Below are 13,190 nucleotides of genomic sequence, written 5' to 3' on the forward strand. Positions count from 1 at the left end.
CTTCTCACATAACACAAATGATATGCATTTAGGAGGATAAAAAGTTGAGAACTCTAAGATGGTCCAAGCCCCACCCTCCAACTGCTCTTAGATTTGATACTTGCCTATCTTCGGGTAATCATGGTGACCACTATACAAATGCAGCACAAAGCAAGACATGAAGAATGGTCAATTCCAATGGTTATAAAATGTGCCTAATCTTTCATTTCCTTCAAAGCATCACATCACTTGCATTTTTAAATCAAATTAAAATGAGCATTTCCTATCAAGGTAACTAACTGTTCAATGTTTATATTCAACTCAGTCTCTCATCTGTAATTACTGGACTGTTTTTAGTCACCAAATATTCGTGTGGAGGTTAACCCCTTTGTGAATTCTCTGCAGCTGGATTTTAATCCTAGACTGGCTTTCCACAGACTCTGCTTCTAGAACAGCTCTCTTCCTCATGAACCAGTATATGTGCAAGAAACAGAGACCCGAGCTACTCAGTCAACAAAAACTTATTATGGACTTAGTATGTGACAGGTTCCATGCTAAGTGCTAGGGATACAAAGAAAGGCAGAGAAACTGAGAACTAAACAAAACTTCATCCTTCTCTTCAAGGACCTCACATTGTAATACAGCATATACATACAGAGAGAAGATATATACAGAGTAGAGGGAGGGACTAGGAAAGGCCTTCTGCAGAAGGCAGGATATGAACCTCAGTTCTTGAGTGAAGTCAGGGAAACCAGGAAGTAAAGGTGAGGTCAAGAGGAAGAGCATTCCAGGTAGCCAGTGAAAAGGTGAGAATCAGGAGATGGAGTGTGCTGTGTGAGAGCCTACAGACTGTACAGTGTATGGAGGAGTGTAACCTGAAAGAAGACTCAAAAGGTAGGAGGAAATCAGGTTGAAGTATTCTAAATGCAAAAGAGAAGACTCTGTTTGATCCTGGAGGAAATAGTGAGTTAATAACAGTCTAAGCAAAACATAATTTGAACAAAAAAGGTAATAGGTTGCAAAGTATCCTGAAATTCAAAACAATTTTGTATTACCTGCTGCTTGAGCATGGCAGTGTTCCCCTTTGTCAGTGTGTGTAAATAATTATAAGATAGATATAGAGCTTTGAGGGATCTTAAAGGTTAAATAGTCCAACCATTTCATTTTTACAGATGAGGAAATCGAGGCTTAAATAAGTTAAGCAACTTGCCCCAGGTCACCCACGTAATAGATGACAGGGCCAGGAGTTAAACCCAGGTCATATGACTTCCATTAAATGACATTACTGGACTGGTTTTTAATACTTCTGTACTAAGGGCTAAGGGTTGTTTTTCCAAACATCTACATATGCTGTATTACTTGGGATAGGGAGTTTATTATTGTTGTTGTCATCTTAAACTTTGTTCAAAATGTAAAAGGGAAAAATATTTTCAAGTCAACAATAAACTGCGTCTGTCAGTTTGCTAAGGTTTCTCAAACTTCAACAACATGAACTTCATATCATTCTTTTCTCAACACTTTCAAAATGATCCTGTATTTATACTTGCCCTACTCATTAGAAAATTGTTTATAATTTCAAATTAATGCCCCCCCCATTTGTTAGTTTTGAACAGTATCTGAAGAAAACCCTGAAAATGCTGAAGCAGCATTGATTTCTAAAACATTTTGCACTTTCCTACTCCATCCCCTTAAAGTAAAGCTTGGATGCCACGCACAATTACACAAGAAAATCAAGAAAGCCATTACATCCAGCTTTTTTGTCATGATCATTGTTACCATGGCAAAAAGTGGGCTCAGTTCAGCACAGCTGCAAGAGAGGGAGAGGTCTGCTGGCCTTTTGTAGAGATGTCACAAATTCAATGCCAAATTCTGTCATCTAAGTCCCATTTTCTCAGGCCATTACTATTGCCCACAGATGATCTGATCTCATCCTTTTAAATATCTGCACCTTCTCTCCTTCTTCAAATTAGTATTTTATTCATTCACACTTGGCTAGGGACTTATGGGAACAACGAACCTCAAAAGACATACTGCCTGATGTCCTTTCTCTTATATCCAAAATTCATTTGTAGAATAGAAAATAAAAACAACATAGAAGTTGCTAACAGCATCCTCTATATTAACTAATGGAATCTTTTAAGGAATTCAGCACCATCCATTGAGTTGGAAATTTTGTTTTCCAATCTAAGATACCTTCACCCAAAGAGTCTAGGCTAAAGTTCTTTCTTTTAGTCTGGCTGACAGGAAAATAAGATTTCAGAGCAAAATGAAAAGAATTCAAAGATAGGATCAAAATATATATCTCATTGTATTTTCTGTATTTTAAATGACATCAGTATTATGACTTTTAGAAAATGGTATGAACTGACTTTGTCATAATGCAGAGATTTTCCTTTTAAAAAAAAATGCAGCAACATTATGAAAGCAGAGAAATTTAAATTATCTGAAATGAATGCATTAATCAAGACCCTATATTTACTCCAAACAAAAGCTACCAGCATTTTTTACCAGCTAAACAAAAATATTATATTTCTAATGAGATTTCAGCTGAGTATCGTTCATCTTAAAAGAAAAATAATGGAACCATACCTGTTCCAGTAGCTCCAGAATTGGTCGTGCAGGTAGGCCTGGTGGCTACATTCATCACCAAATGAGGCTTTGCTTTCAATCCAATGAATTATGTGCCCTTCCAGAGCTAAGGGACAAAGCATTACTAATATAAAGTGAAGTGAATGGGATATTTGAAATTCTCAGCTCTGTATAGTTTTCTAAACGTTTTAAGTTAATGGAGCACTGGCTAATTTATACTCATGATGTGACCAACGCATGGTCTGTAAATGTGCTTACAAAAAATTTTGTACATATACATTTCAAAGGATATTTATGACACAATTACCTCTATTTTACTTTTAATTTTCTTTTGTGCTTCAAAAACCTTTGTAATATAGATCATTTTTTAAGTTTGCCTTTATTACTTGAAGGGTAAACATATATTGCAGACCAAAATATGGACAATTTGTAAATGGGACCACATTTCAGAGAGTTAATATTTTAAAAATTACTTGATTTGATTCAAAGTTTCATAGGATCACAGATTTAGAGTTATAAAGGACCCAAGGGGTCATCTATTCCAGCCTTCCCTCTTTGGAGGTAGAGACACTAAAGCCCACATAGATGAAGTGAATTGACCAAGGCCTCAAAGCCAATAAGTAAGTGTCAGAGTCAGGTTTCAAGTTAACCTACTCTAACTCCAAATCCAGTGCTCTTTCCTTATCTAAAAGGGATTTTTACTCCAAAAAAAAAAATATATATATATATACGTATAGAGAAATATAACATATTTCAAAATGTTACACTAACATCCTTAGTCTCTCAACATTGTCTAATATTAACAAAAATATAATTTTACCAAAACAAAAAGATTTCTTTCCTCTACCATAGAGACACACTGAACTTTTAGGACTTACCGACTGGCACTTCTAAAATAAAGTCTGGTGTTTTGTCATAACCCTTTGCACGGAGTTGATCTTCATCTATGGTGAGAACAAATACTATTATTTATAACATCATTCCATTAACAAGACGGCAAAATAATTACTTTTCTTTTTTAAAAGGGTTCAAAAATTGCTAATGCAGTCATACATATCCTTCTTATGCATGGAATACTATGTCAGATTAAATGAATCTTCTTAGCAAACCTGAAGCACGGATATAAAAATGCTTCTTTTGTCACCTCTGCATTTTTATGTCTTCATTATAAACATAATTAATTCAAGCTGTCATACAACACTTTTTGGTAACTGAAAATACTCAAAATAAAGAAATATATTTGCTGATTGAAAGAGGTGGCTTTCTCCCTCATCACGGAGCTTGTTAATAATGCTTAACAAGCTAATATTAACTGCTCTTAAAAAAGTATAATATGGCTGTCTTTTAAAGTTTTGAATTAAAGGCTTTCATGATTTTTTTAAAACAAGTTTTGCTTTAAATAAAACTATGAAGTTGAAGAAAGAGTGACAAGGAAGGAATCATGGTAGAAAATTAATCATGCTGCTTAATTCTTTTGGCATGCTGTAGTTTGTGGCATTTACCAAAGTTTTGCAATTAACATTATCGAATTTTGAAAAGTAAATACACTTTGAGATTTATTCTAAGTCTGTTCAATTCCTTGATCCTTTACAAATATCAGTGACCCATTAGGAAGGAAGTGAGGCTTTCCAAAGTCAGGGAAATGCAGAAAGCTGTCAAAGTTGTGAAAACCAGCCAGGTACTTAGTTTTAAGAAAAAAATTCTTCAATATTTTCTAAATGCTGTCCTTGACTTCTAATGCCATTACAATGTGATTTCTGAAATGAGGAGTTCTCCATTAGATTTTGGAGTGACCTGGTCATTCAATTCCAGACATGGCTTTCTGTCTTCACCCAACCTCAACTAATGGCCCAACCAAGTAACAAGGAAGGCTGTGTGGTCTCTTAACATCTACTGGGCTGTTGACATTGTCATGCATCCCATTTGCCTTTCTGCATCACCTTTGATTAAAATTAATGGCCCGTTCCCAATGTTGGGTAGCTTATTTCCAATCCATTTATCAGCCTAAGACAGTGGTTTCATGGCCAACGCTCAGAAACTCTGTTTTAGAACACTGTTGTGTGCATCTTGAAAGGTCAGCATTTTGAGCTTAAATAACCTTTTAACGACAAGAACAATATTTAAACTAGATCTTTAAATGAAAATTTGTTATAAGTCGACAGCATTAAACCAAACCAAATCTTATAGCTGCTGGCATTTAAGGCACTTTTCTCCTTGAAGTAGAAGAAAAAGCCAAATGAACTTTTTCAGAAAATGAAACAGAAATCAAGTTAATCTTACTAGGGAAAAAAAAAAAGCTCTGAAATCTAGATGAATATGTTTAGAAACTTTTCTTTTTCCTAAATGGCAATAAGACAGCAACAGCTAGAATATTTCATGGAAAAGGGAAATCATGAAATCATCTCTGTTCAGGTGCTTTGGGGTTGAAGCCCTGGAGAGATGATGAATGGTTTTAAAAGTTGGGTGGATGTTTGCAAAGGCAGATTAATTCTTATTTCAAGTAACTTAATTTAATCAAATTTTGAGGATGTTTAAAATGCACTTTGAAAAGAAAAATTATGTTTCCAAGAGAAGTTCAAAACAAATTTTTCAAAAGTGCCCAAGTAATCCATTGTACCCATACAAATCCTTTAAAAAAAAAAAGACATGTAACGAATTAACTCATAACACCAAGATCATGAACACAAATACCTACAATTTAAATTCTATAAATATGGAAACAAAAACAAAAGACAGACATAAAATACCAGAAAAGATAGTGGAATCTTCCCATCTGTTCCTGGAGAATTCTAAGGTAGACAGACACTCACATAGGCAGGTTGGTTTGGATGGAATCCTGCCTGCAGGAAGAAGGTCAGATGACCTCTAGGGGTTCCTTTCATCTCTGAGCAATTTCATGTTTTCATTACATAGAGAAGACAGGATATTTGGGAGTTTTAACAATGAATCTCCTGTTTTCTTTTACTCCATTATTTGCCTTGCTTCAATTTATAATTCTTTTTCATCATGACTTTGATTCAATTTTACTACTATAATATTTGGGGGGGGGGCACCAAAAAACTAAGACCACAAGACTAAGTCCAAAGGACATTGCAGTCTAACAATAGTAGCTAATATCTTAATCTTTATAAACTGCTTTCCTCACCACAATTCTATAAGATATATAGTCACAATATTAATACCTTGATTTAATAAATGGCAAAATTGAGACTCAGAGCTCAGATTTGAACCCAGGTGTTTTGACTCTAAGCCCAATGTTCTCTCTTTATTATGGAAAACCCTGATGGCAGATTGGTGACCTGAAATTTCCATTATGACAAGAACAAGCTACAAATAGAGACTATGCCCCAAGAAGATCACTTGAAGAAATTGGGATGTTTAGCCTGAAGAGAAAAAAGATTTGGGAGAGATGTAATCATGGTCTTCAAGCATACAAAGTGTTTACCTGAGGAAGATTAGACTTATTCTGCTTGATATCAAAGTGGAAAAGTAGGAACAATAAGAGGCTGTTCCAGAGAGACATTTTTTTTTTTGTTTAATGTAATAATAGACTTCCTAACAATTACAGATGTTCAAAAGAAGAATGGGCTGCCTGAGAAGGTAATGGGCTCCCTGTCATTAAATGTCTTTGAGCAAAGTCTGGACAAGTACTTATTGATGATATTGTAGAAGGAATTCTTTTTCTTATATGGGATGAACTACTTAGATGGTCCTAATACCTCTTCCTACTTTGAGGTTGTGTGATATCATGAGACCAAGTTCAATGCCTTTTCTCCTACTGCTGCCCTAACTGAAGTATAAGGAGAAATATGCATGGGGAAGAAAAGAGGTTCTGAGATCTTTACCTTTTCCATAAAGCTTACTTTACTGAGTGATGCTTTCCTGACTCAATGGCTAACCTACTCATGGAGCCAAAACTTTAGGGATTTAATTTGTATTTCAACTATTCATATATTTTTTAGTTTAATTCTTAGTATTATGTTTTCCCTCAATCTACTCTTCTCCTTTCCATTTAACTGTGTTCTGCACAGCTTTGTGCATTTCTCCTGATCCTGAGGCAAAGGACTCTGTTCATTTTACTTTGTAAGCTTATTTTGGGTCATCACATTTTCATGATGTGACCTTAACAAAAGTACTTGATGTCTTAGTACCTGATTTCATCCTCTAGAAAGGAAAAGGATATTGTCTCTATTGATAATATATATGTATTCGTTGGAGTGGGGGTGGGAGGGAATGTGATACCAATAAAAGACTTAAATTACATACATTTTTTAAAAAGCAGGAGATATCATGTAGATGGAAGGAATTCTCACTGTTAGACAATGAAACATTTATTAAGATTCCACTATTTACAATGTATTCTGCTACAAATTAAAAAGTCAGGATTCTTGCTCTCAAACACTTTACCTTCTTCCATACTGGCTAATCAATTTTCAGTGAAGGATTTTATTCCCTATCACTAGCAAATACTGTGGAATGCATGGGAAAGAGTACCATCTCTGACTTCAGAGAATATGGTTCCATATTTCAATCTTCTTTTCAGTAAACCACATGGCTCTCTAACTAATGCCTTATCCAGGAAATTAATTTAACTTCCTTTCAATTAGAATGTTGATGGGCCCTTTGGTTGACCACTAGGCTACAGGATCTTCTTGGAATGAGCTCAAATTTGCACCGAGTTCTTTTAAGAAAGCAATTTGCAATCATCATCTTTTGTACATTTACTATACAACTAGGTCACAATCTACCCTCAGACTAATTGGTCCTTTAGAACACTCTTCTCCAGACCTCTCTGGATGGCATTTTAAGTTGCCTGAAGTTTTGCAGAGTCCATTATAAAAAGCATTTATTACATATTCCCTTGTGTGCAAAGCACTGTGCTAGGTGCCAAGGATTCAAAGATAAAATGGGGGGAAAGCAGCTCCTAAAGTCAAGAAGTTTAAATTGTACTGTGGGGAGAAACATAAATGACCAATCCTCAGTCTTTAAATCTATTAAGTCTTTTGGCTTTAGGATCTATAGTCAAAAAGAAACTCCTTGGAGATCTGAATGGGGTGGGAAGGAAGGGGTAGTTTAATGTGGAATCAGTTTCTTTTCTCCTTATTATATTCACATTACACCCAAAGCCCAGAAGCAAAACAACAGAAGAAAAAAGGGAAGTGAGGAAACCACCATCAGAGAGAGGCACAGGCCATATAATTCTTCATACCACACAACAATTTGGAAGACACCTTTAGCTGCCAAGTAAGCCCACTTACTGACTTAAGACTCCAATCAAAATATATGCCCTAAGTTACATTAAACCACTTGGAATACAAACATTGTAATTATTATTTTGGCTATTATTTAGATTCAAAGTTCAACAGGCAGAATGTCTTCTTTGATTGTGTCAAGTAGGGTAATTCTGTAGTTATTTTATTCAGGTCAATCAAATTTCAATATTCGATGCAGTGATTTTCCATCTAGAATGGGAAATTAGGTAGGAAAACTCAGTGTAATGAGGTTAAATCCAAGAGGACCAAAAACACATTGTGGGTTTGATGATGAATGGTGTTGGGGCAAGGAAAATAAAATCAACATCCTGCAACTGACATTTAGGATGTAGGAGAAGGTAAGCTCATGGTTGCTCTTCTCTGAGGTAAAAATTCTAGTGAAAAAGCTCAGTATTTTAAAACATCACCAAAGAGTTGGGTGAGATTCAATGGAAGGTAAAAGGAAAGATCCCTAGCTAAGTAGCCTTGTTCACTTACAGAAGAAATTGACAATGGCAGGAGGTGTCTATCTTCATTCCCTATAATCAAAGAAATTCTCAGAACCACTATTAGATATCATACAATGATCAACTGTGAATGACTTAGCTATTCTCAACAATACAATGATCCAAGACAATTTCAAAGGTCTCAAAATGAAAAATGCTATCCAAATCCAGAAAAAGAACTGATAAGAGTCTGGATGCAGATAGAAGCACACTATTTTTTTACTTTATTTTTTCTGATTTATTTTTTTGGTGTGTGTTCTCTTTCACAAAATGACTAATATGGAAATATGTTTTGCATGATTACACATCTATAACTTATATCAAATTGTTTACTTTCTCAGGGAAGGGAAAGGAAAGGAAAGGAGGAAGGGAGAGAAGTTGAAACTAAAAATTTTGAAAAATGAATGTTAAAAATTGTTTTTACATGCAACTGGGAAATTATTATTTTAAAAAACAAACAAAATTCTATTAAGAGTAAAGTTCGGGGGGTGGAGTCAAGATGGCAGAGTAGAAGCAGGACCTTCCCACTGCTCCAGCTTCCACCTTCCCCAATCCATGTAAAAAGGGGACTCTAAACAAACTTAGGAGCTGCAGAACCCATAAAATCACACAAAGAAAGTAACCTCCCACTGAGGACAGCCCAGCAGGCTGGCAGCAAGCGGCCAGCTCACTGCTCTGGGAGCCAAGTCCAGCCCCACACCAAGGCTTTAGCCCAGGGCGGGCCTGGGCAGCCAGGGGCCAGAGGGACTCCAGATCAGCAGCAGCTGTGGCCATTTCCAGAATTAGCAAAACACAGATGAGAAGGACAAAGTGAGAAGTCAGTGTAGTCTGGACTTTGGGACCCAGTAAGTGGGAGTGCATAGCTTTTGCCCTGGGGCAAGAAGCCACTGAGCTGACAGCACAGCCAGCCAGCACCACGTGGCAGTGTCAGCTCCTGGCCTGCAGAGTGTAGGGGGACCAAACACCAGTCTGAGGGGTAATCTCTCTTTCTTTAACCTTCTTGGATCTGGATTGCAGTCTAGGGTGGAGGTCCTGGGGTGTTTGCCAGAGTGTGTGGAGACCTCAGAGAGGGCACCCATCTAATACCTCTGGCAGCTGAGAAAACCACAGCATTTGGGATGAAAGCTCCCTTGTCTGGTGGCAGAGTCCTACTGTGGCAAAAACCCAGGGGTGAAGTGACTGAGGGGTGACATAACCAAGCAAAGGAAACAAAGCCGACAGAAGATTCCAACATTAGACTCCTATTTGGGGGACAAAAAGGAGCAAAGCATGGAACAGGAGGAAGACAGTGAAGTCAGAACTCCTGCACCAAAAGCTTCAAAGGAAAATATGAGCTGGTTACAGGCCATAGAGGACCTTAAGAAGCAGATAAGAGAAGTGGAGGAAATATTGGGAAGAGAAATGAGAACAATGCAAGAAAATTATGAAATGAGAGTCAACAGCCTGACTGAGGAAAATAACACCTTAAAAAACAGACTAACTCAAATGACAAACGAGGCTCAAAAAGGCAATGAGGAAAAGAATGCCTTAAAAAGCCGAATTTGCCAGATAGAAAAAGAATCTCAAAAGCTCAATGAGGAGAATCATTGCTTCAGAATTACATTGGAGCAAATGGAAGCTAATGACTTTATGAGAAATCAAGATGCTGTTAAACAGATCCATACAAATGAAAGAATAGAAGGCAATGTGAAATATGTCATGGGAAAAACCACTGAGCTGGAAAATGGATCCAGGAGAGATAATTTAAAAATTATTGGACTACCTGAAAGCCATGGTCAAAGAAATAACCTAGAAATCATCCTTCAGGAAGTTCTCAAAGAAAACTGCCCTGATGTTTTAGAACCAGAGGGCAAAATAGAGGTTGAAATAATCCACCGATCACCTCCTGAAAAAGATCTCAAAAAGAAAACTCCTAGGAATATTATAGCCAGGTTGTGGAATTCCCAGATTAAGGAGAGAATATCACAAGCAGCCAGGAAGAAACAATTTGAATATTGTGGAAACACAATCAGGATAACCCAGGATCTGGCTGCTTCTACACTGAGGGATAGAAGGGCTTGGAATATGTATTCTAGAGGTCAAAGGAGCTGGGATTAAAATCAAGAATCACCTACCCAGCAAAACTGAGTATCAGGTTTCAGGGGAAAATATGGTCATTCAGTGGAATAGAGGACTTTCAAACATTCTTGATGAGTTGAATAGAAAATTTGACATTCAGATACAAGAAGCAAGAGAAGCATGAGAAGGTAAACAGGGAAAAGTAATCATAAGGAACTTATCAAAGTTGAACTATTAACATTCCTACATGGCAAAACAATAATTGTAACTAATGAAACATTTCTCAGTAGTTGAAGAGAATAGAAATATATATATATATGTATGTATGTATTTATCTATATATGAGGATATATGGGCATATGAATACATATGTGAATGTGTGTATACATGTTTACAGGTATACATAGATAGAGGGTACAGGACTAATTTAGCAGGAAGGGATGATACTCAAAAGGTGAAATTAAGAGGTGAGAGAGGAATATAATTTGAGCAGATGGGGAGAGATAGAATGGGGTAAACTATCATATAGATGAGGCAAGGGAAAATGATTACAATGGAGGGGAAGAATAGTAAGGCAAAAGGGAATGGGTCAACCTTATTCCCATTGAATTTGGCTTGAGGAGGGAATGAAATACACACTAAATAAGGTATCTCACCCTTTAGGAGAGTAGGGGGGAAAAGGGGATGAGAGGGGACATGATGGAAGGGAGGGCAGGCTGGGGGGGGAGGGATTTTGGAAGCACCCACTTCTGAAAAGGGATGGAATTGGGGCGGCCAGGTAGCACAGCGAGTAAGAGCACCAGCTCCAGTGTTGAGAAGACCTGGAGATCAAATCCCAGGCTCAGACACTTAGCATCCACTCAGAAACACCTTGCCGTGTAACCTTGAGCAAGTTACTTAACCCCAATTGCTTAGGGGCAATCAGGTGGCTCATCGAGTAAGAGCACCGGTTCCAGTGTCGGGATGACCTGGATGAAATCTGGCCTCAGATACTCAGCACCACACCCAGAAATAACTGGCCGTGTAAACCTTGAGCAAGTTACTTAACCACGAATGCTTAAAAAAAAAAAAAAAAAAGAAAAGAAAAGGGATGGGATGGGATCAAAGTAGAGAATAGAACAAGTGGGAGGTGGGATAGGAGGGAGGGAAATATAGTCAGTCTTTTAAAATATATCTACTATGTTATGGCTTTGCATTAGCCACACATGTCCAACCTATACTGAACTGCTTATCTTCCCAGTAAGGGTGGGTGACAAGGGAGTAAGGGAATGAATCTGGAATTCAAAGTTTTAAAATAAAATATTTAAATATATATGTATATACATATATACTATTATGAATACTATTTTACATGAAATTGGGAAATAAGATATACAGGCACTGGAGTATAGAGATTCACTGGAAAAGTTGAAAGGGGTATGGGAGAAAATATGGGAGAGAGCTGATTGGAGGAGGGGATATCCTGTGGGACTGCTATTTTGGGGTGGTGGGTAGGGGAATAACGGGGAGAAAATCTGTAACTCAAAATTTTGCCGATATGAATCATGTAATTCAGAATTTAATAAAGCATTTGGAAAAAAAAATTTTTTAAAATGAAAGTTCAGGGATCATGGGATTTCTATCCTCTTCAAATCACCCAGTCAGAGAATATCCACCTTGCCTGAATCAAGACTTTAATTTTTATTAAATAATCTTTATTAAATAGCTTGGGGTAGGAGGAGGGGTTTGGAAAACCCAGAAATTGTAATGATACTTCAAGCATTCAATTCAAAGGCTGTTGTTAGGACTTTAAAGTTAGGACTCAACTGTCACACAATTTCCTGTGTAATTTGGCTCTTTGGTCTGTGCTTTCTTATATCACAGTGGACACATTAGCAGTCCCAAACTGGCATCCTAGTGAAATCTTTTTTGTCACCAGGGTGGGGGGAGGCAATTGGGGTTAGGAGACATGCATATAGTCACAGAGCTAGTAAGTGTGTGAGGCCAGGTTTGAGCTCAGGTCCTCCTGATTCCATTGCCAGCACTCTAGCAACTGTACCACTTAGCTGCCCCTGTAATCTCTCTCTCTTTTTTTTAAACCATAATTCATATATTAGAAGTTATCATGTAGAGCAGGGATTACTAACCTGGGATTCATCAATCTGGCTTTTGAAAAAATTTTTTTCAATAATTGTATTTCAGTATAATTAGGCTTTTTTGTGAGCCTATCTATTTTATTTTATGGATGGACCCATAGGTTCACCAGACATCCAAAGATGTGTTGTGGGTGGGGTGGGGTGGGTTGGTGGTGGTGGTTGGGGGTTCATGACACAGAACAAGTTTAAGAACCTCTGTTCCACAGTCTGCCAATTACACCAATGAATAAATGACTTCTTTTTTTTTTTTTAAGTGTGCTAACTCATGGTAAAGACAGATAAAGCTGCTGGTTGCTGTTTAGTAAAATATGCAGGATTCTGAGGCTTCATTTTCACTTTTAGAATACTTCTGGCTTCAAGAACTCAGGGACTTGTAGTCTTAGCAGATGGTCTTTGTGCATTGGTATGACTAAAAAATGAGTTACCCTGAAGCCTACCTGGTAGAGAGCCTCTCTGAACTTGGTTGGCTTCTGGGATGCTGTGCTATCCTCAAAGTCTTTTTTTTTTTCCACAAAAGAGACTAGGGCTAAGTGACTTGCCCACAACCACAAAGATAATAATTGTCAGAGTTGGAATTTGAAACCCTGTCTCCTGACTCCAGAACAAAGGAGCCCTCTAAAAATACAAACCAAAAACAATCTTTTCCCTTTCCGGTTAGAAAATTGCTTTTA

General features: G+C 37.2%; 1 protein-coding gene across 7 annotated transcripts in view; it reads right to left on the reverse strand.

Annotated features, from left to right (window-relative positions):
• The window catches only part of CDIN1 (CDAN1 interacting nuclease 1), a 274,152-nt gene that overhangs the window by 103,046 nt on the left and 157,916 nt on the right, over positions 1 to 13,190 (reverse strand). For 3 of the 7 annotated variants that reach the window (XM_069097634.1, XM_069097632.1, XM_069097635.1), the window contains 2 exons: positions 3,447 to 3,512; positions 2,569 to 2,692 (listed from right to left, as the gene is read on the reverse strand). In XM_069097634.1, the coding sequence (XP_068953735.1) occupies positions 2,569 to 2,692; positions 3,447 to 3,512 (190 nt within the window). The remainder of the gene's footprint in view (positions 1 to 2,568; positions 2,693 to 3,446; positions 3,513 to 13,190) is intronic. The other 4 variants (XM_069097637.1, XM_069097633.1, XM_069097638.1 and 1 more) reach the window with 2 other exon arrangements.

Source organism: Petaurus breviceps, unplaced genomic scaffold, assembly GCF_028583685.1.
Source record: "Petaurus breviceps papuanus isolate PSGF00001 unplaced genomic scaffold, PetGlider_PUasm1.0 37, whole genome shotgun sequence".
Taxonomy (NCBI): Eukaryota; Metazoa; Chordata; class Mammalia; order Diprotodontia; family Petauridae; genus Petaurus; species Petaurus breviceps.